Source organism: Vicia villosa, unplaced genomic scaffold (genome assembly GCF_029867415.1).
Source record: "Vicia villosa cultivar HV-30 ecotype Madison, WI unplaced genomic scaffold, Vvil1.0 ctg.004458F_1_1, whole genome shotgun sequence".
NCBI classification, from domain to species: domain Eukaryota; kingdom Viridiplantae; phylum Streptophyta; class Magnoliopsida; order Fabales; family Fabaceae; genus Vicia; species Vicia villosa.
This window is the reverse complement of record NW_026706442.1, coordinates 27,467-47,838: the sequence shown is the minus strand read 5'-3', so window position 1 is coordinate 47,838 and position 20,372 is coordinate 27,467. Positions and strand designations below refer to the sequence as shown.

General features: G+C 36.3%; 2 protein-coding genes across 3 annotated transcripts; both read right to left on the bottom strand.

Moving 5' to 3' along the window:
• Window positions 1-6,976: 6,976 nt before the first annotated feature.
• On the bottom strand, window positions 6,977-7,943 carry LOC131642080 (uncharacterized). The gene is made up of 2 exons (XM_058912364.1): window positions 7,726-7,943; window positions 6,977-7,472 (listed from the first exon to the last, which is right to left on the bottom strand). The coding sequence occupies exons 1-2, from the start codon at window positions 7,941-7,943 to the stop codon at window positions 6,977-6,979; spliced, it is 714 nt and encodes a 237-aa protein (XP_058768347.1).
• Window positions 7,944-11,764: 3,821 nt separating this feature from the next.
• Window positions 11,765-15,977, bottom strand: LOC131642081 (cyprosin-like). Of its 2 annotated transcripts, none has more exons than XM_058912365.1 (14): window positions 15,853-15,977; window positions 15,449-15,769; window positions 15,170-15,230; window positions 14,992-15,086; window positions 14,805-14,917; window positions 14,372-14,540; window positions 14,252-14,291; window positions 13,959-14,023; window positions 13,180-13,293; window positions 13,037-13,101; window positions 12,783-12,939; window positions 12,552-12,671; window positions 12,385-12,479; window positions 11,765-12,137 (listed from the first exon to the last, which is right to left on the bottom strand). In XM_058912365.1, the coding sequence occupies exons 1-14, from the start codon at window positions 15,934-15,936 to the stop codon at window positions 12,053-12,055; spliced, it is 1,584 nt and encodes a 527-aa protein (XP_058768348.1). In that variant the 5' UTR covers window positions 15,937-15,977; the 3' UTR covers window positions 11,765-12,052. The 2 variants fall into 2 exon arrangements, with proteins under 2 accessions (XP_058768348.1, XP_058768349.1); XM_058912366.1 differs by having other exon boundaries at window positions 12,804-12,939.
• Window positions 15,978-20,372: the final 4,395 nt, after the last annotated feature.

Here is a 20,372-nt window from a genome sequence, read left to right as displayed (position 1 = left end):
ATAGCACTCAGCTTGCTTCAGTTTCCATGAGCTAATTCTTTTTACAGAACTGCTTTTCCCATGGTTTTGCTTCTTGTGTTGAGCTTTGAAGATTTCCTTCAATTCTTCAATCCTGCAAAACACTTTAAACAACACAGAACTTACAAGTTCTTGTTAGAAATGTGGGGACTTTCACCCAGCAACTGATAGATTTAATCAGATCATTTATCACATTTTCTCCCCCTTTTTGTCATAACATCAAAAAGAATATAAAAGATTCAGATGCAGAAAAAGACAAAATAGAAAGAAAACAGAATAAACTTTTCATTTATCAAAAAGAAAAGTACAAGGAGGATGCAGGAAGGAGGAAAACAGATGCAGAAAACAAGAGACTACTAAGACACAAGGACTACCCTAGCTTAGACATAATCTTGGCCAGCATAGCTCGAATCGTTGCATTACTCTCATTCTGATTTTGGATGAAGGTACGAAACTCAACATTGGTTTCATCTTGCGTATCCATCCGAGAAACTATCTCAGCCTGAGTCTTCTGAGCTACCTCTAGAGTTCTTGCCAGAACAGAGGGTTCACCAGAAGAAGCCTCACAGCTTCTGTTCAGAGGATCAACATTAATCACCATCGCTTCCATGGCAGTCTTCCGAGAGAGATCATTTGAAGGGTTTTCCTCAACAGGAATTTCTCCAACCGAGTGATCTTCAGCTTTAGCATCTTCCATCTCAACATCATCTCCGTACACTGGAGTAGGAAGATCAGAATCTGCATTCTCAAGAGCTTGCAGAATGGAAGCAAGATTCCTTGGGGCAGAAGGAGCTTCAACTTCTGGAGGAGCAGCAACTTCTGGAATCACCAAATCAGGATCTTCTGCAAAAGGATTAGCTCTCAGAAGATCAAACAGCCACCTGAAATCTCCAAGCAGCACTGGATACTGAGGTCTCCAGACCACAATATCTCTGCAAGGATTAGCTTCCATTGCAGCAGCAAGTCTTGCTTCTTCCAGTTCATCCACAAAAGGCTTTTCTTCAAGACAGACACTGTTCCTTATAGGATGAAAGTATCTTCCATCATCCCTTTCCAGAAGATATCCAGCATAAGCAGGTGCAGCAGCTACCAGTCTCTTCTGAACAGCCATGGCTCTGACTTGAAAATCTTGGCGAAAGCTTCTCCAAAGATTTCTAGTAGAGAAATCATCCAGCTCATTGAGGAAGGCATCCTTCAAGAGATCCAGCCTACTGGTAACTTCACTTCTGAATTCCTCCAGGAAAACAAATGGTTCAGGTTCAGGAGGGTTAAAGGTGAATTTGTAGTCTGGGTAGAGAAGGCAGTAAGGTTTGGATTTTCTGGTGGGAAAGGGGTGAGATGGAACAGGTGGGACAGAGGTGGTTGAGGAAGATGGAATATCTGTGGAGGGGATGAATGAGGAGGCTATATTTTTGGGTGAGGAAAGAATGGTAGTTAAGGGGGTAGGATTGAGAACTTGAGTGGATGAAGGTGTGTGCAGATTATTTGGTGTGGATGTAATGGGAGGGAGTGTTTGGGTAATGGATGGAGATTGAATAATATTCTGAGAGATGGTGGAGGATTGAGGTTCAGAAGGAGAAGGTGGAATGTATACCTGCCTGGAGTAATTTCCAGATCGCCTTGCTGCAAAAGAATCTACTTTAAGAGGGTCATAAGTGACCTTCTGCCTGAGTTCTCTTTCAGCAGCTTCTTGAGCAGCCTTTCTCTTAAGCTTCTTTTCACGCTTCTTCTTATCCTCCTTCTTGAGGTCAGCTTGAGAAGGAAGTACTCTTCCACGCATCCATGCAGGATCAATAGGAGAGGAGTTTCTCACAGAAGCTTCCAAATACTACTTAACAGCTTTGACCAGTTCAGCTTGAAACAAAGTTGAGAAGCCTTTAACAGGGATTCTTTTAAGAGTATCACCAGAGAAATCAGAAGGAACATAAACTATCTGTGGGACCAGTCCCATTCTTACCAAGTCAAGACCATTGAAGGTAACACCTTTGGTGACTCTGAAGAATTCAGGCGACCCACAGGACTTCAGAGAGTCCATCAGTTCATTTTCAATCAGAATATCTGAAATCATTCTGCTGAAAGGAATGGCAGTCCTTTGAATTTTAGGATACTTCACACGCTCTTCATCCCTTGATTCTTCAACAGCCAACTTCATATTTTCAAAGAGGATGTTGGAAATGTTGAGTTCATGCCTTTTCCCAATGCAGAAGAGAGTGTACTTCTGATCAGGAGTGATTACAGTGGAGGAGAATGCCTTTCTTCTATGATGAAGAGATCCCATGATGATCGCAACCCAAACCTGATAGAAAGGTTTCAAGGTACCAGTATAGTTAGATTCAAGCCCGGTGACACATGAGATTTGTCTCGCAACCTGGTCCGAATCAACTCTTCCAGCAATAGGACCAGTAACACCTTCTTGATTCAAGGTTGTACAGATTTCTTATCAAGTCTTCAGTTATTACAACTTCATGCCCTAGCACGAAGGAGAGAATAGCGGTTGAAGTGACGGTTGCATGAGCCCAGAACTCTTTGACCAGGGCTGAATAGATTGGTCCAACCAATCTTTTCAAGTAGTTTGACCATCCTTGTTCCATGACCTTAGCATCAAATTTAAAACTATATGCACCCAAGTCATCAATGTCTACCGGAGACTCACACAGAACTTCCATTTCAGATAGAGGAATGGAGCAAGTTTTCAGAGGAGTGTCTTGTTGGTTGTTGAATGCTTGTTGAGAGGAACTAGAGGACGGATTCATGGTGAATGCTGGTTTGAAGATGAAGAAACTAGGGTTTATGCAAAAGAAATGCAGAAAATAGAGAGACAGAGAGAGAGCAAACAAGGATGTCAAGGAATGCAGAGAGAGAGAAATAAAAGAGGGAAATGAAACGTTTGAAGGGATATAAAAAAAATAATGAAATGATGAATGGCATTTAATGTTACGTGACAAGAGGAGAGAGACTTATGACAAAAGACGTGATTAGCACAGTTACCTAGGTCGGCGTCACCTCAACTGCACGCATGCTTTTCCAGGAATAGTGAACACGTGTTTACCATCTGGAAAGCCAGTTACAGCTGTTTTACTTTTAAAGAGCTTCTGAATCAACTTAGACAATGAAGCGTTAGTAATAACAGAATCACTATTTCTAATTGATTAAAAACAGAACTTCTTATAAAAGACTAATCCAAGCACATTTAAGAAGGTAACCATACATAAGATCTTCTCATCTTCTAATTCTGGGCATAAATCCATACTGATATTTTTCAGAATGAATTTAAATCTATCTTCAGCCAGGGGTTTTGTAAAGATATCAGCCCATTGATGGTCTGTATCCACAAAGTTTAAAGATAGAACACCCTTCTGAACATAGTCCCTTATGAAATGATGTTTAATCTCAATATGTTTAGCCTTTGAATGTAGAATAGGATTTTTAGATAAACATATAGCAGAAGTATTATCACAGAAGGTAGGAATGTTACTCTCATATATCTGATAATCTTCTAGTTGACTTTTCATCCAGAGCATTTGTGTGCTACAACCAGCAGCAGCAACATATTCTGCTTCTGTTGTTGATAGAGCAATGATTGCTTGCTTCTTGCTGTACCAAGAGATCAGATGACTTCCAAGAAATTGACAACTTCCAGAAGTACTCTTTCTTTCAATTCTATCTCCAGCATAGTCAGCATCACAGAATCCTGCTAAGTTGTATTCTTTAGATTTTCTGTAGACTAAACCAACATTAGTAGTACCTTTCAGATACCTCAGAATTCTCTTAACAGCAGTTAAGTGAGATTCTCTAGGATCTGATTGGAATCTAGCACATAAACAAACACTGAACAGTATGTCAGGTCTAGAAGCAGTCAAATATAGAAGAGATCCAATCATACCTCTGTACAACTTCTGATCTACCTTCTTACTTACCTCATCCTTACCTAGGATGCACGTTGGATGCATAGGAGTTTTGGCTTCTTTGCAGTCAGAAAGATTAAACTTCTTCAGAAGTTCTTTCACATACTTTGTTTGATGAACATATGTTCCTTCTGATGTTTGATTGATTTGTATCCCAAGGAAATACTTGAGTTCTCCCATCATGCTCATCTCAAACTCAGCCTGCATAGACTCAGCAAACTCCTTTCCAAGTGTAGCATTAGATGTTCCAAAGATAATATCATCTACATATATTTGACAAATTAAAATATCCTTTTTAAAGGTTTTACAAAAGAGAGTAGTGTCCACTTTTCCTCTAGCGAAACCATTTTCCAGAAGGAAAGAACTTAAGCGTTCATACCAAGCTCTGGGAGCTTGTTTCAATCTGTATAATTATTTCTTTAATTTGAAAACATGATCTAGAGACATGGAGTCTTCAAAACCAGGAGGTTGGTGGACATAGACTTCTTCATCTATATAACCATTTAAGAAGGCACTCTTAACATCCATCTGATAGAGAGTGATGTTGTGTTGAGTGGCAAAAGAAATTAATAGACGAATAGATTCTAACCTGGCCACTGGTGCAAAGGTTTCAGTATAGTCAATCCCTTCTTGCTGACTATATCCCTGAGCCACCAGTCTGGCTTTGTTTCTTACCACTTCTCCTTTCTCACTTAGCTTGTTTCTGAAGACCCATTTTGTACCAATGATATTGAATCCTTTAGGTCTAGGAACAAGATCCCATACATCATTCCTTGTAAACTGATTAAGTTCTTCTTGCATAGCAATTATCCAGTCTGGATTTTCTAGAGCTTGATCAACAGAAGTTGGTTCGATCAAAGACACGAGACCTAATTGACATTCTGCATTGTTCTTAAGGGATGCTCTTGTTCTGATAGGATCATCCTTCTTTCCAAGAATGACATCTTCTGAATGAGCAGAAGTGAGTCTGGAAGATCTTCTGACAGTTGGTTCTTCAGAGATGCTTAAATTCTCCAAAGAGGCTGCAACTTGATCTTCAGATTCTTTGCTTCTGAGAAGCTCTGCTTCTGATGCTTTGCTTCTTGGTTCAACTACTTCTGATATATCAATATCAAAATCTGCAAAATTCTCAAACTGCTTTGGCTTTTCAAGACCAAGCTTATCATCAAACCTGATATTGATTGATTCTTCAACAATCAATGTTTCAGTATTGTATACTCTGTAGCCTTTTGAGCGCTCAGAATATCCAAGAAGGAAACACTTTTGTGCGTTAGAATCAAACTTACCAAGATGATCTTTAGTGTTCAGAATAAAGCATACACATCCAAAAGGATGGAAATATGAAATGTTGGGCTTTCTGTTCTTCCACAATTCATAAGGAGTCTTATTTAGAATAGGTCTTATAGAGATTCTATTCTGAATATAACATGCAGTGTTTATTGCTTCTGCCCAGAAATGCTTAGCCATATTGGTTTCATTAATCATGGTTCTGGCCATTTCTTGAAGAGTCCTATTCTTTCGCTCTACAACTCCATTTTGCTGTGGAGTTCTAGGACAAGAGAAATCATGGGCAATACCATTTTCTTTGAAGAACTCCTCAAAGAATCTGTTCTCAAATTCACCACCATGATCACTTCTGACCTTTATGATTTTGCACTCTTTCTCAGATTGAATCTGAGTGCAGAATTCAAAGAACACTGAATGAGACTCATCCTTGTGTTTCAAGAACTTTACCCATGTCCAGCGGCTATAATCATCTACGATGACCAATCCATATTTCTTTCCTCTGACAGATGCTGTTTTGACTGGGCCAAACAGATCAATGTGCAAGAGTTCTAACGGCCTTGAGGTAGAAACAACATTCTTAGACTTGAATGCAGGTTTGGAGAACTTGCCCTTCTGACATGCTTCACAAAGAGCATCTGATTTATATTTCAGATTAGGGAGTCCTCTGACAAGATTTAGTTTGTTAATCTGAGAGATCTTTCTCAAACTAGCATGTCCTAATCTTCTATGCCAGACCCACTGCTCTTCAGAAACAGACATAAGACAAGTCACCTTCTGACTCATAAGATCTTAAAGATCTGTCTTATAAATGTTGTTTTTCCTCTTGCCTGTAAATAGGATTGAGCCATCCTTCTGACTTACAGCCTTGCAAGACTTTTGATTGAAGATTATATCATAACCATTGTCACTTAATTGACTTATGGACAATAAGTTATGTGTTAATCCTTCTACAAGAAGTACATTAGTTATGGAAGGAGAGTTACCAGACTTTATAGTTCCAGAGCCAATTATCTTGCCCTTCTGATCTCCTCCAAACTTGACTTCTCCACCAGGTTTAAGCACCAGGTCTTGGAACATAGACCTTCATCCTGTCATGTGTCGCGAGCATCCAGAGTCCAGGTACCATGACATGGTTTGCTTTGTCTTCTTTGCAGCCAAGGATATCTGCAATAGGAATAATATTTTCCTTAGGTACCCACATTTTCTTGGGTCCTTTCTTGTTAGTTTTCCTCAAGTTCTGATTGAACTTGGGTTTAGCATTATAAGCAATAGGAGGAACATCATGATAATTCTTATTTTGAGTTTCATGATATTTCTTAGGTTGTGTCACATGCCTCTTGGTGTGTGTTATGTGAAAGCTTTGAGCATGTGATGTGTGCCTAATATCATGTGAGTGGCCATACTTGAACTGATCATACAATGGCTTGTATGTTATTTTCATATCATCCACGGGTTCAAGTATGTATGGGGTTTCACCCTCATAGCCAATGCCCACTCTTTTGTTTCCAGAAACAACATATATCATAGAAGCAAGATGAGCATCTTCTGATTCTTCTTGACCATCTTCTGATGTCTTGCCAGACCATGTTCTGATGTTGCATGTTGAACCTTCCGAGTCAAAGCTTCTGAGCGCTGATTTGTGCATACTCTTTATATATTTCCTGAAAAGGAAATTGCATAGGATTAGAGTACCACATTATCTTAAGCAAAATTCATATACATTGTTATCATCAAAACTAAGATAATTGATCAGAACAATTCTTGTTCTAACACAGACCTCCTTCCTTCTTCATCATAGTCATTCTCTCCCAAGCCAACCACCTTATACCTTTGTTATTACGACCTCCCCCCCACCAAAATGAATTGAGCATTTTTTCAATATCATTCACCACACCATCCGGAATCAAGTAGATACTCATAATATAAGCTGGAATCGACTGAAGCACTGATTTAATCATAACCTCCTTTCCCGCTTTAGATAAAGACCTACCACTCCAAGAATTGATTCTTCTCCATATCCGGTCCTTAATAAAAGAGAACACCGCCTTCTTACTTCTACCAATCATTGACGGTAGACCCAAATATGTCCCTGTTCCTATAACACTTCTCACCCCCATCACTTTGGCTAAATCCTCTTGAGCCGGCCTGCTCAGGTTACGGCTGGAAAAAACTTCGGATTTAGAGAGATTAATCACTTGACCCGTCGCCTCAGCATAAATTTTTAGGACCTCCATAAGGTGAGACACCTCCATAAGACTTGCCCTGCAAAATAGAAAACAATTGTCAGCAAAAAGCAAGTGAGACACACTAGGTGCCCCCTTCATATATGGGCTCCGTGAAGATCTCCGCGCGAAACGGCTCTTTTCATGAGAGCAAAAGGCCTTCGGAGACAAGAATAAACAGATAAGGTGATAAAGGGTCGCCTTGTCTCAATCCCCTTCCAAGAAAAATGGGTCCGACTCTATCCGAATTAACAAGCACCGAATAATGCACTGACGTTACACACATCAACAACCAGTGAATCCATCTCTCATCAAACCCCATGCGTACCATAATCTCTCGCAGAAAACCCCAGTCGACTCTATCGTAAGCTTTACTAATATCAATCTTTAGCGCTAGGTTAGCCATTCTACCACTCGTCTTTCTTTTCAACGCATGAATAATTTCTGTAGCAACCATAGCGTTGTCAAGAATGGACCTCCCTTCAATGAAAGCAGATTCTGTCGCAACCATAATTTCTGTATTTATTCATATATATATATATAACTAAATATGGATATGTACAATTAATTTCAATTAATATGAGATATGTACAACTAACCAAATATCTAAAATTAGGTTGAGATCGAACACTATGAAAATACACCGCCTAATATTCTAATAACATAAATTGGTTGTTCCGTTTAGAAACCATAAATAGATTATATAACTCCATTTAAGAACTAGAAATGAAGGTAGTTAAATAAAAGGTGTTGGTGATCTTGAACGGTGGGTTCAATCTCTTTAACAGTGGTGGACAGTGTGTCTATATTGTTGGCATTCCAAAACTCAAGTTAGTTCAAGATTCAAATTCAAGACGAGTATAGTGAAAATTGAGAACAGAGATTGTACCTTGCTCTTAACGTGTGAACTATTTTACACTTTGGGTCGAGTAGAGCATAATTGAGATGGATTGGGCCATTGTCTGATCTATAACAGTTACCCTCAAAGCTTTATCGGGAATTGAAAGATCTCAGGAAAGTCTTAAGTATCATTGATCAGCCTTCATCACATGATCCGATGTGAAATATAATCCCCAAATGATATGACTCCAATAAAGTAGCAAAGAAAAGGAGAAACAAAAACAAGAAAATATGGAGCAAGAAAGAAATGGAAAAAATTTGCCACCCTCCACAAAGGAACGATAAGATAAATGTAGAATCACCACAAGAGTAAAAGGCTCTTGATAAAACTCAAATTTGGTTCAAAGAAGAACCCTGGAGAGAATTTCTCCAAATTCTCACAAATGTGTCTTTTTCTATCTCCAAAATTTACCAAATGTTATAAAAGGAAAAGAAATAATAGTATAAGATAAAAAGACAATGTGCCTAATATGTTTTGGACATGTGACTCCACACAAAAGAGGGGGTGTGAATTGTGTGTTTCAGAAAGACAGTAGCTTGAAAAACTTTTACGATCAAATTTAGAGTTTGAAATTATTTTAGAAAAGTTTTTAAAATAAGTAGTAGAAAGTAAAATGTAGAAATTAAAAAGTTAAGGGATAGAGAGATAACACTAGAAGTTATAAAGTTAGAAAAAACCTAATCCTCTCCCCAATATTTGTTCTTGATAGTATCCAATAAACTTAATATCTTTTAATAGGTTGAACTCTCGAACATCCTTATACATGGAAAATGAAGTTTCTGGCTAACTTCCTACCAAACAAATAACAAGGAGAGAAATTGTGAGTCTTCCTTACAAACGACGAATCGGCAGACACCCCCTTTTATTATTATTTTTTATACCTCTGTAATTGCGCCCCTGACAATTAGCCTATGGAATTTTTATGTTATGTTGAACATCTCCCTAAGGGCTTCCTCATATTATGACCTTTGTTATTTTTCTTCGATTCCTCATTTTTGTTTGATAACCCTTAAGAGATAGCAAGGACTCTCACGTAAGGATCTAGCATGTTTATTAGCCTTAAGAGGCGACAAGAACTCACATGTAGGGATCCAAAATATTTAATAGCCTTAAAAGGTGGCAAGGACTGTCACATAGAAATCTAACAAGTTTAATAACCTTAAGAAGATGTAAGGACTCCCACATGGGGATCCAACATGTTTAATAGCCTTAAGAGGCGAAAAATGACTCCCACATAAGGATTCAACATGTTTAATAACATCAATATGCGGCCAAGACTCCCACCTAAGGATCCAACATGTTTAATAGCCTTAAGAGGAGACAAGGGCTCTCACGTAGGGATCCAACATGATTAATAGCCTTAAGAGACAATCCAACGTAGGATCCAACATGTTTAATAGTCTTAAGAGGCGATCTTGACCTTACTCCTTTGCTTTTTAAGATCTTGGAAGTAAACTAGCAACAACCCAACAATGATATAAATAAAGGAACCCAACAATGATATAAATAAAGGAAGGGCATAATAAAAACAGTGCATTGATATAATAGTGTCAGAAAAGAGTGCCCCATGGAAACATTAATATTGTTACAAACATGGCCGAGATTGTAAATCGCCTAAAACATGTAAACATTAAATAGACTAAAGTAAACGAGACCCTTTCGCCCCATCATTCAGCTCGCCTTTCCTACATACTTGGGAATATCTTAACATGATCTATCTAGCGTTTTCTCTTACTTCAAAGGTAGTATTTAGTGTTATGTAACTCTTTACCTTTATTGGTTCGTCCGAAAAACTACCAACAATGAGGATCAGGTCCGATGACTTTAGTCTTGGGAGCCACTGGTTGGGGGATATTGTGCACGTGTAGGACTTCACGCCATATCTACTCTGGGCGGGAATTTACAGGAGTGAAACTTTTGATGGACTTTCAAGTTCGCTAGAATGTCGCTTTGTGTCTCATGGGCGATGTGTATTGGCTCCTTTGTAATATCCCTGCACCGAGAGTGAAATCATTTGTGTCACTTCCCTACTTCTCAATATTACTCTCCTCATCCTTTATGTAACACTCTTCTCGTGTCATTATATTGGCCAACATCGTCGCTGATCTTTCGGTGACGGATTGGTTGAAGCGTCTCTCCCTGAGCCCGTTCTAAAATGCTCCTATAAACATTTCCTAATTGGAATGGATCACCTTTATGGTCGCTCTATTGAAGCTGGCGAGATACTCCCTTAATAACTCTGATGGACCCGGACACATATATGAACAAACTGTGGCGGTCAGCTTTCACTGCCTATTTGCGGAAAATTGATGGACTAGTTTATTCACCAGGTCTTGATATTTATTTAGCTATAAAGAGCCTCCGGAGACCCATATACCATCTCAGGGTTATTCCCTAAAGATGTTGGACAAAAACTTTCACTTTAAAGATTCAAGTGCTTAGATGATGGTCATCTGAGTGTTGATGGAGGTCACATGTTTATATGGGTCGATGCGTCCATCTAACCTAGCCAATGATGGCCGCTTAAAGTACTCTGGAACGAGCTCCTCCCTTTTTTTTACAGAGGTTGAGGATCCAATGATTCTATTTCATCCACAATATTCATCCCTTGTTAGAGTTGTTGGATATGATGAATGTTATCTTCCAAAGTTTGTTCTAGCAACGAAGGTCATCCATAACAATACACATTTTCGCTATGACACTTTCCTCGATGTCAGAGTCTTCGTTGGTCAAATTAGTTGTCTTCTTGTTCACTATGATGTGGGGTGAGTATAAAGACAATACTCTGGTTGAATGTAGTGATCGTAGTCCAGGACAATTTTACCAGTGCCCCACGGTGGACGTCAATTATACTGGATAAAAGTATAATATGCATGACAACCCCTAGAAGATAAGGGTTGCCAGAGGCATTAAGATAGTTGAAGTATCGAGAGCTAACTCGCGTGAGGTAAGAAGTTATTGTATGGGTGAGTTTCTTAGTACTCCCCCCCTTTCAGTATCGTGATTTTGATGTATTTATAGCCTCTAAGAGCCTTGAATCGAATGAGTTAAGTCTCCCAATAATTTAGTAACCACTCGTAAGCATGGATGGTTGATTCCCTGAAGTCCATATGATGTGGGTCAATCTCATGACTTCCTATATGTAACATATGTTGATCCAATATACACGATCTACGGATGATCACGCATTATGACCATCAAAAATAGTCTCAAGCGACGCATCTAAACAAGAGGCGCTCGAACCAAAAAAGAAACACTCGAACTAGCACAAAGGCAATTCGAAAAGGTCAAAAGACCAAGAGTGTGCCCCTCGCTAACCCCAATGTCTCTCTAGATTAGATTACTACATAATTAATCAAAACATCAAAATATTTCAACCTTTCCATACTTAATTTTACACCAATTATAAAAATGACAAAGCACCAAAAAAATGTGAAGAGATTCTAATAGAATCAATCTTACTCTACTAACACCATCACATTTTTGCATCCAAAAGCAATGATGTCATACGGTACAATACTACACAAGTTTGTATAGAATTTGGTATCTAGGTGAAGACCACAACAACAACAACTAAGTAACATAAATATTAACAAAAAAAAACACATTCCCTTGAAGACTCCTCCTTTTGCTACCTTGTTTACATTACTATACAATATTACAAAAGTCAAAACTCATATATACCTCACAACTGCTGTGAATCATGTGAACAACAATGACTATACAGATTCTGCAAATCCTATCCGGAGATTACCATAATCAAACACTGTGTGATATGCCTTCAAGAAAATGTCTCCAAGAACCCTGCACATATATACAAAACTTTCTATTGTCATACAATATGTAATCTCTTTGTAGCACCGATACCTTTGAAAAAAATGTATCCAATCATATATTTGTGATTACGTTTAACTATTAAAATTTTCAAATTATTACTGGTGTCCACGTAACAGTGTTGGTGTCTTGTTTCTGGTGTCCGTGCTTGAGAGAAAGAATAGCATGCAACATGAAGCATTAAGAAAGACATTGTGAATATCATGATAAGTATTACCAGAGGGGACCCTGTGGAGAAAGCACATCTAGAGCAACAAATCCACTATAGCACACAGGAGAACTATCTTTATCATCATCAACTTTAAGAATATACTGAAAATCGCACTAAGTGTCGTTAGCATTTCTCCTTAGAAGTTATAATCAAATATGGATTGAAACTCAAACCTGTTGTGGAGAGAGATGAAACAATTTGCTTCCAATTGAGAATGTAATGTTTGGCATATCTGAGACACTGCTGCAGTTTATAAATGACTGTCCGACCGGATTCGGGAGCCTCTCGCATAGCTTTCACAGAAACAAACAACTCTTAGTTTTCAACATCATATTTTCCAGTTTTATCTTACACTGACAGTGCATATCCAATAATGTATATCCTTTAATTTTGCTAACACTTACCTCGTCCACGTGTTTTAATACCTTTTCCTTTGCGTCGCTTTGCTGAATCTGAACTTGAATCCAAAGGACAATCATATTGCAAAAACTACAAAAGGGACTCTTTGCTGTTTGCGATCCATCGCGAGTTTCATTGTGCACTACTGTTTCAATAACATCGCTGGAGGTAAAATTAGACTTGTGTTAAGATAAACCGGAGCAAAAGAATGTCTTAAAAACAATCAAGATCAGGATAATGCAAAATGAAAAATCTGTACTTGGATGTAAGAAATCCATTATTCGAACAGAGTCCAATGTTCGCGCATAATATTTCAGGATTTAACTGCAGACATGTGACATACCGAGATAAGTAAAAGCTTAGTGTTGAGAATATAAGTGCATGGAGAGAAAGAGAACAAACTCTTGAAATCAAGGATTCCCATATCAAATCTCCGTAGTTATGGACAATGCTTTTACACTCAAAACTGACATATCCTTCTGTTCCAATGGCATGGTTGATTTGAGTCACAACACCCTGCAAAGAAAGGAACTAAAACTGAAGGGGCGTTCAATGTTTGACAGCGGCACGACTCGAACAAATGTGGTTACGTTCAATTATTCCACTATTTCAAAAAATTATTTCTATTATCAACATGTCAGTGTTGTCTCCGTGTCTCTGACGGTAGGGGTGTGCAAAATATCCGGTTTTGATGTCTAAATCCATAACCAAACCTAAACCACTTTTAAATATCCGGATATAATTGAATGGTTATTAACCGGTTTAGTTATTATTGGTTTGGTTATCCATTCATATAATCCGGATATAATTAAATGGTTATTAACCGGTTAAATTATTTTGGATTCGGTTATAATCCGGTTATTATCCAAATCCAAATATTGTAATTCTCAAAATATTAATTTTTTTTTTGAAAGAAAATATTTTCGGAAAAAATAGTTTTCAAAACTGGATTTTTTAAAAAAACCGGTTATATAATCATAACCAAATTTATAACCGGTTTTATAACCAGTTTTGATTAAAATGTGGTTATGGTTATAAATCCAAACCATTTAAATGGTTTTAAAATGGTTATGGTTTGGTTTTTGAAAATAACCAACCATGCACACCTCTATCTGACGGTGGTTTGTAGAAAAGGTAACAAAACAATATATCAATATAGAAGTAAATTTTTGGGATAATACAGTTGGACCAGCAATTAAAGATGTTCCTGAGTCCACTATTGCAGCACATCCACCATCACAAAAACCTGTAAATATTTACACGATTTTTAATCAGTCTATGGTCGTGAAAATTTGAATCTAATATGAAGCTAGTATTAACACGTGATATTCAGCACTAACACATATGCAGACACTGATATGACATCAGTAATAACTTTAGATAACAAAAGTGATTAAATGCAATCAAATGTTTCGGTTGGTGTCACGCTAGTGTCTAGAACCAATACGTGTTGGGCATCAGACATGTCTTTAACCTGTTGTATCATTTGCAAGTAGAATATCTCCGACTTCAATCTGCAGTGCAGACACTAAAAATTAAGAGTGGCATGGTTGATAATAAAACCTATTGATGAATTTCTATATCATAATAATACCTGCCAATAACCCTTTTGAGAAATTGGAAAGTAAGTGTGGTCACCTTTAAAATGCCTTTTGTCAATACCACCAAACACAATCTCACCCCCAATTTCTCCCAATGGATCTTTATTTAGCCAAAAGGAGAAAACTTTATCCAGTACTTGTCCTTGTTCTATCATATTATACCTGTATCACCAAAAAAACTAATAAGTTATACTTTTGGGGAATCAAAAGCATATACTGATACACAGACATCAGACACGACATTGACACTGATATGTTGACACTAACAATATTTAAGGAAGTGATATAATTGAATGTAATCATATGTGTCAGTGTCTCACACTCCCACGTGTTGGGCATCTGACACACCTTCAATATGAAGTGTCGGTTTGAAACATCAATAAGCAATGAAACAGACTAAAATAATTATTATGTGCACAAAATTACCACACTGGGGTGACTCTTCCTACTGAAATATCCTGGAATCCAAGTCCAAGTATACCATCAAACGGAAGAGTTAAAAGTGCGAAATTTCCTTCCCGTGTAATCTCAGAAAATTCCTGTAGGACGAAACCAACGGATCATCAATGAAACCGAAGAAGCATCTACAATACAACTCAATCAGAATACTTACTTGACCTTTGATTATGATATCACCAACTTTTACATTGTCTTGGCTGAAGAATCCATAAATGTATCCTTGATCATAAGGAATTTTACAACGTATTCCTGCATATTATCAAACAAAAGAGACACTTTAAAAAGAAAGCCTATATTTTTTTAGGTTAAATGCAATCTTAAACCAAAGTTACCAATTTCTTTATAAGTGGTAGATATCTTTGAACTATATTTGGAATGAAAATAGCAAGCAATCTGCATTAGTCAAATAAACACATAACTTATAGGGTATATCTGACAGACACATAACTAAAAAAATGTGTCAGTTTCAGTGTTGATGTCAGAAACCAACACCGGACACTTGTAATTACTAGTATCGACGTGTCAGTGTCGGTATTGTGTTTCCAGTGTCCGTGGTTCATAGGTAGTCAGTTCAATTGTATAATAATCAAATCAGTGAGTGAGTAACTTACTGAGAATATGCATTTGGAAGATGGAACCCAAAGATTGGAGCTACCAGTGTCAAAAACAACATTGAAGTACTGTGGAGGTGAACCAATACCAATTTCCCCAAAATATTGTACATCAAAGTAATTCTTAAGATACACAACAACATCTTTTTGGGAACGGTTTTCATCAACACTCTTTAAAACTGTGGCAGAATTAAGAGTGTCAAAATCCAAATTTCTCCTTTTTAGAGAAACTCTCATCAACCCATCATCAGAAATTGTAAGAGACAAAGATATAGACCAAATCCAGAGACATATAACAACCAGCAGATACTTGATATTCATCTGGTTACAACAAAAGAGTGGTTGACTTATTACAATTACAAACAAGAACCAAAACATAAACAAGTTTAGGACTTTGTTCATACCTTGGGATGGTATTGACTTTTATGGCCACAGTTTGACCGAGATGGTACACTAAGCTGGGGAGTAACATACTTTTCGTATTGCATAGTATTATCTTTTCATTTTTCTGTCCTAACAAGTACTACCATCCAATTAATGATTCTCATGTCATTTTTTTTGACTGTGTTTCGTGACACTTTATGAAGTATTTTAATTATATTTTCAACATAATAAAAAAAATTATGTTGAAAAAAAAATAAAGCATAAAAAGAAACACAATAACAACATAAGAAATTAACGTGAATATTCTAAAATTAAAAAAAAAAAAACACACCTGTTGTCAAATGACAACTAGAGGATAATACTATATGAAAATTGTTTCAATGCATAGACATTAAATTCTTATTTTGCAGGTAATAGACTTTTAATCAAAACATCAACTTTTGATGATGACAACTAATGATAAGTCAAGCTTAGCGCTTAAATAGTTAAAGATGCAAACCTAACTGTTATAGTTTGATAAACTTGATTATTCGAAGAAGACAAACAAAATGGAAATTATCTAAAGTCTTAAGTGATCTCAATTTAGTAAATAAATGAATTATGTAAACAGAGGGACTTTTTCTTAAAAGTATAGGGCTATAAGCACACACACTAAAATCTTTTTCAAATGTTTTTATCAAGAAAAAACATCTTCAAAAATGTCTTGGAGTTGTGGAAAATGACATAGGACTTGAGGAAATAGTTAGAGGGAAAAATTTAACTTATCTAATCGATTGGATCTTTGGTCTAATCGATTAGATTGGTTCAAACGTACGCCCCCAATTTAGACAGCACCTTAATGATGTTAACGGCTAGATATATTTTCTTTCCTTTTAAAGAACTTACAAACAATTATTTTTCAAATTCTGATTGATTAAAAGACATACTAATCGATTTGATAATAGTAAATTTCATTTTGGGTACACCTCTTGCCTATAAATAGAGGCTCCTTTTCTCATTTCAAACCATCCAGAATCTTATTTTGACACTTTCATATATCTCTCTCTCATGTTTTATTTTAACTTTCTCTAACTAGATTTACAGTCACATGCTTTTGCGAGAAAAGTTCCTTTGTGAATGAAGTTGCTTCTGTAAGTTTGGAAAGGGTAGAATTGTAAAATTCACTAAGCGAATCTTTTGTATACATCTTGGTTGAATATTTTCCAATTAGAGATTGTTTGTGGTTCGAAGTTAAACCCGATAAAAGCTTAGGTTGGAGATTGTGTGATCAGTCCTAGGTTGAAGATTAGTCGTTGTTAAAATCTTCATTGGTTCTTGGTTAGCTTGGTATTAAAGTCTTCATATATTAGAGATTAGCCCGATCAAAATTTTGTAGGTTGTTTGGTTTGTCCTATTAAAACTAGAGGAATCGAGCTCAGATATTTTAGAACTTGAAGACTAACTGCTTCAAGGTCCGTGTTCTTGAAAAGGAGACTAACCACTTCAGTTTACAGTTGGAAAGGAAGATTGGTCACTTCAGTCTTAGCATTATATTGGGGAAAAGACGCAAAATGCCCATATTTATCGTTTTGTAATATTTGGTTGAAGGTCAACCATCATTTCCTTGTATAAGGGAGTTTGTGAGTCTTTCCTACTAAAAGCTCTAAAGTATTATTGAAAACTTTCAAGACAAAGTCTTATGGAGAGGAGTAGGTCCTTTTGATTTGACTGAACCTCTATAATTCTTTGTGTTCTTCTTCCCTTAACTATTTACTTTCCTCTATTTAATTTTTGTTGCTTAGTCTTTTTAAAAATGTTTCTTAAAATCTGATTAACTTGTCAAAAGCTTTCAAAACTAAGTTCTTCCAAACCACACAGTTCATCCCTCTTATATGTAACGTCTCAAGTCTAACAAGTGGCATTAGAGCATAAATCATGTTTAAAGACTAACGTCTCAGGAGAAAGATGACTCCTTACGTAAGATCTTTTTAAATACACCACCGCCTTTTGAAAATAACAACTTTTTATTTGACAAACTAGATTCAAACTTTTATTTTTTTGAAAGCTTAGATCATAAATTTGTGGGAAGCAACTGTAAATGGTCCAATTTACTCCTCTTAACAAATAAATGATGAAGTAGTGGATAAACTCTATTCTCTTTAGACTCAAGAAGAAAAGAGAAAAGATAGATATAAATCTCAAAATCAATAATTTCATAATAATGTCTTTAGATGGCAGTACTTTTTCTCTGGTCGTCATTGTAAAACCGCCAAGAAAATGTGGGATACTATAGAAAAGATATATGGAGTTTCTCCGAGTACCAAACTAGAGAAGTTGAACACACAAAGAAAAGAAGACGTAGATACTAGTCTTGGATGCTCTTCTATTTTTAGAAATATAGGAATCTTTGTTGGAAACTATTGTACTAATAAATATCTAAGAATTAAGAATTGAAAAGTTGATCCAACTCTTACATCTATAGATGAGAACCTTCGTGAGTTTCATGAAAAATCAAGAAAGAAAAAAATCATAGAGAAGATGAACGGGCTGACTCAATTAATTAAAGATGGAAAAATTCAAACTGAAGAATCAACATCCTCATCTTTCTCATATCATAAAACTCTGGTTCAATCCTTCGAAAGCACATACTTATTCATTGAACAACCAACATCAGACGAAAGATCCTTTTGTTCAAAGAATGAAAAAGGAGATGAAGAAGTTTCTTCAACATCTGAACAATGAAAAGGATGAGAAACATCAACCTCAGGGATAATCATGAAAGAATCGTCTTCTAACAAAGAAGATAGAATATGCTCAAGAGCACCCAACAAGGAAGATACAATTTTGAAATTAGAAAATGAAGATCTCATAAAAGAGAAGTATCTGGTATATAAATGTACACAATGTAAGAAAACTGGACACTTGAAATATTTTTGCTTTAAATTGAAAAGATCTAAAGGTAATCAATCACCTTAAATCTTCTGTGACTAATACACCTGGGCTTAAGAAGATGATATGGGCATCAAAGGTGAAACCTTAAGTGTTTTGCAGGAATGCATTGCAACTTGTAGTCTAAATGATTATTTGCAGAAGATGAACAAAACATCAGTATACTCTAGGAGTATACATGATAGAAATCTTTGATTCCGAAGATGAACGATGATGGATAATGTCAACCGTTGTGATCAAAGCAATATATTTAAGAATATCTCAAAATTGGTGATATGAAATGATCAGTTGAATGAATAAGTCTGTAATGGACTTATCTATTTTATGGGTTTACCAACTCTCACATCCAATGATGTATGGAGAAGGATACACCATATGGTGTATTCCTTTTAGGGAAATATTTATCAAGAATTCATGATAAAGGAGGTCAAATCATTTTAAGGTTGAAATGATCAGGAAAATATGATTAACCCCTTAAAATAATTATTTTATTTATTTTCTCTTTTAAATTAAAATATTTTTAACCCCCCATAAAAATTAGCATTTTTAGTGTTCCATAACAAAAGGTGCAAATAAAGACAAATGGGGTACATAAAGATCTAGAACAAGGCCCAACAAGCACCAAGAAGGTTGAAATATGAGGTCCTAATCGATTAGCACATATTGTTAACCGACTAAAAAAGCTTAACATATGTATTTTCAGATCAAATCTAAGAACACCTTGTGCGCTAAGTAAATCAAATCTCAGCATTTATGAAGATCTCGTCAAAATCAAAAAGATTGAAAAATCTAATGGATTAAAGGAAAATTTTAATCCATTAGAAGACTTAAAAAAGCCGAATTTGGATCCGACTTTTGGACAACACAATATGCACTTAAAGATTTCTTATTCAATGCGCTCAAATCCTCCAGAAGGCACACTATAAATAGGTACCTCATTCTCACCCTTCTTGCATCTCATTCCTACTTCTCTCTTGCATCACATATTCTCTATGAATTTATTCTTGTGAGTCATTTCTTTTCCATAAGTGTCACCATGATATCCCCTACTCAAAAACACAAAATACCACCATAAAAAGATATGACATCATAGTTGCAATGATAAATAGACATGAAGAAGAAAAGAAGATAATCCTAGATAAAAAGAACATAGAGCCATAGTTTTTGGATGAAACCTTCATGAGAGAATGCAAAACATACTCTCACATCTGTCAAGTCTCATTAAGAGTATTCTTCACAAAAGAACCTAATATAATCTTTTCAAACCTATTATCCATAGTCCCACTTAGACATTCTAGTAAAACCCCTAATATCCTTAGAAAAGAAGGTGAAGATAACAATTCATAGAGAATAATTTGGAAGAATGTTTGAAATACCCTTCCTTGGAACATCCTACACACCTGAAAAACCATTAGAACTCAAAAACTTCAAACGAATCGTAGCTCTAAACTCTCTTGTAACCAATCCCATAGATAAAAGAAGTGTTCCTTCAAAACAACATTACTAAAACCAAAAGTCTAAATACTCCACTATCTTCTAACAAGAATCTTACTTCCAAGAAATATAAATTTCAACTTTGTTATCAAGAAAAATATTGTACCTCTTTGGCTCC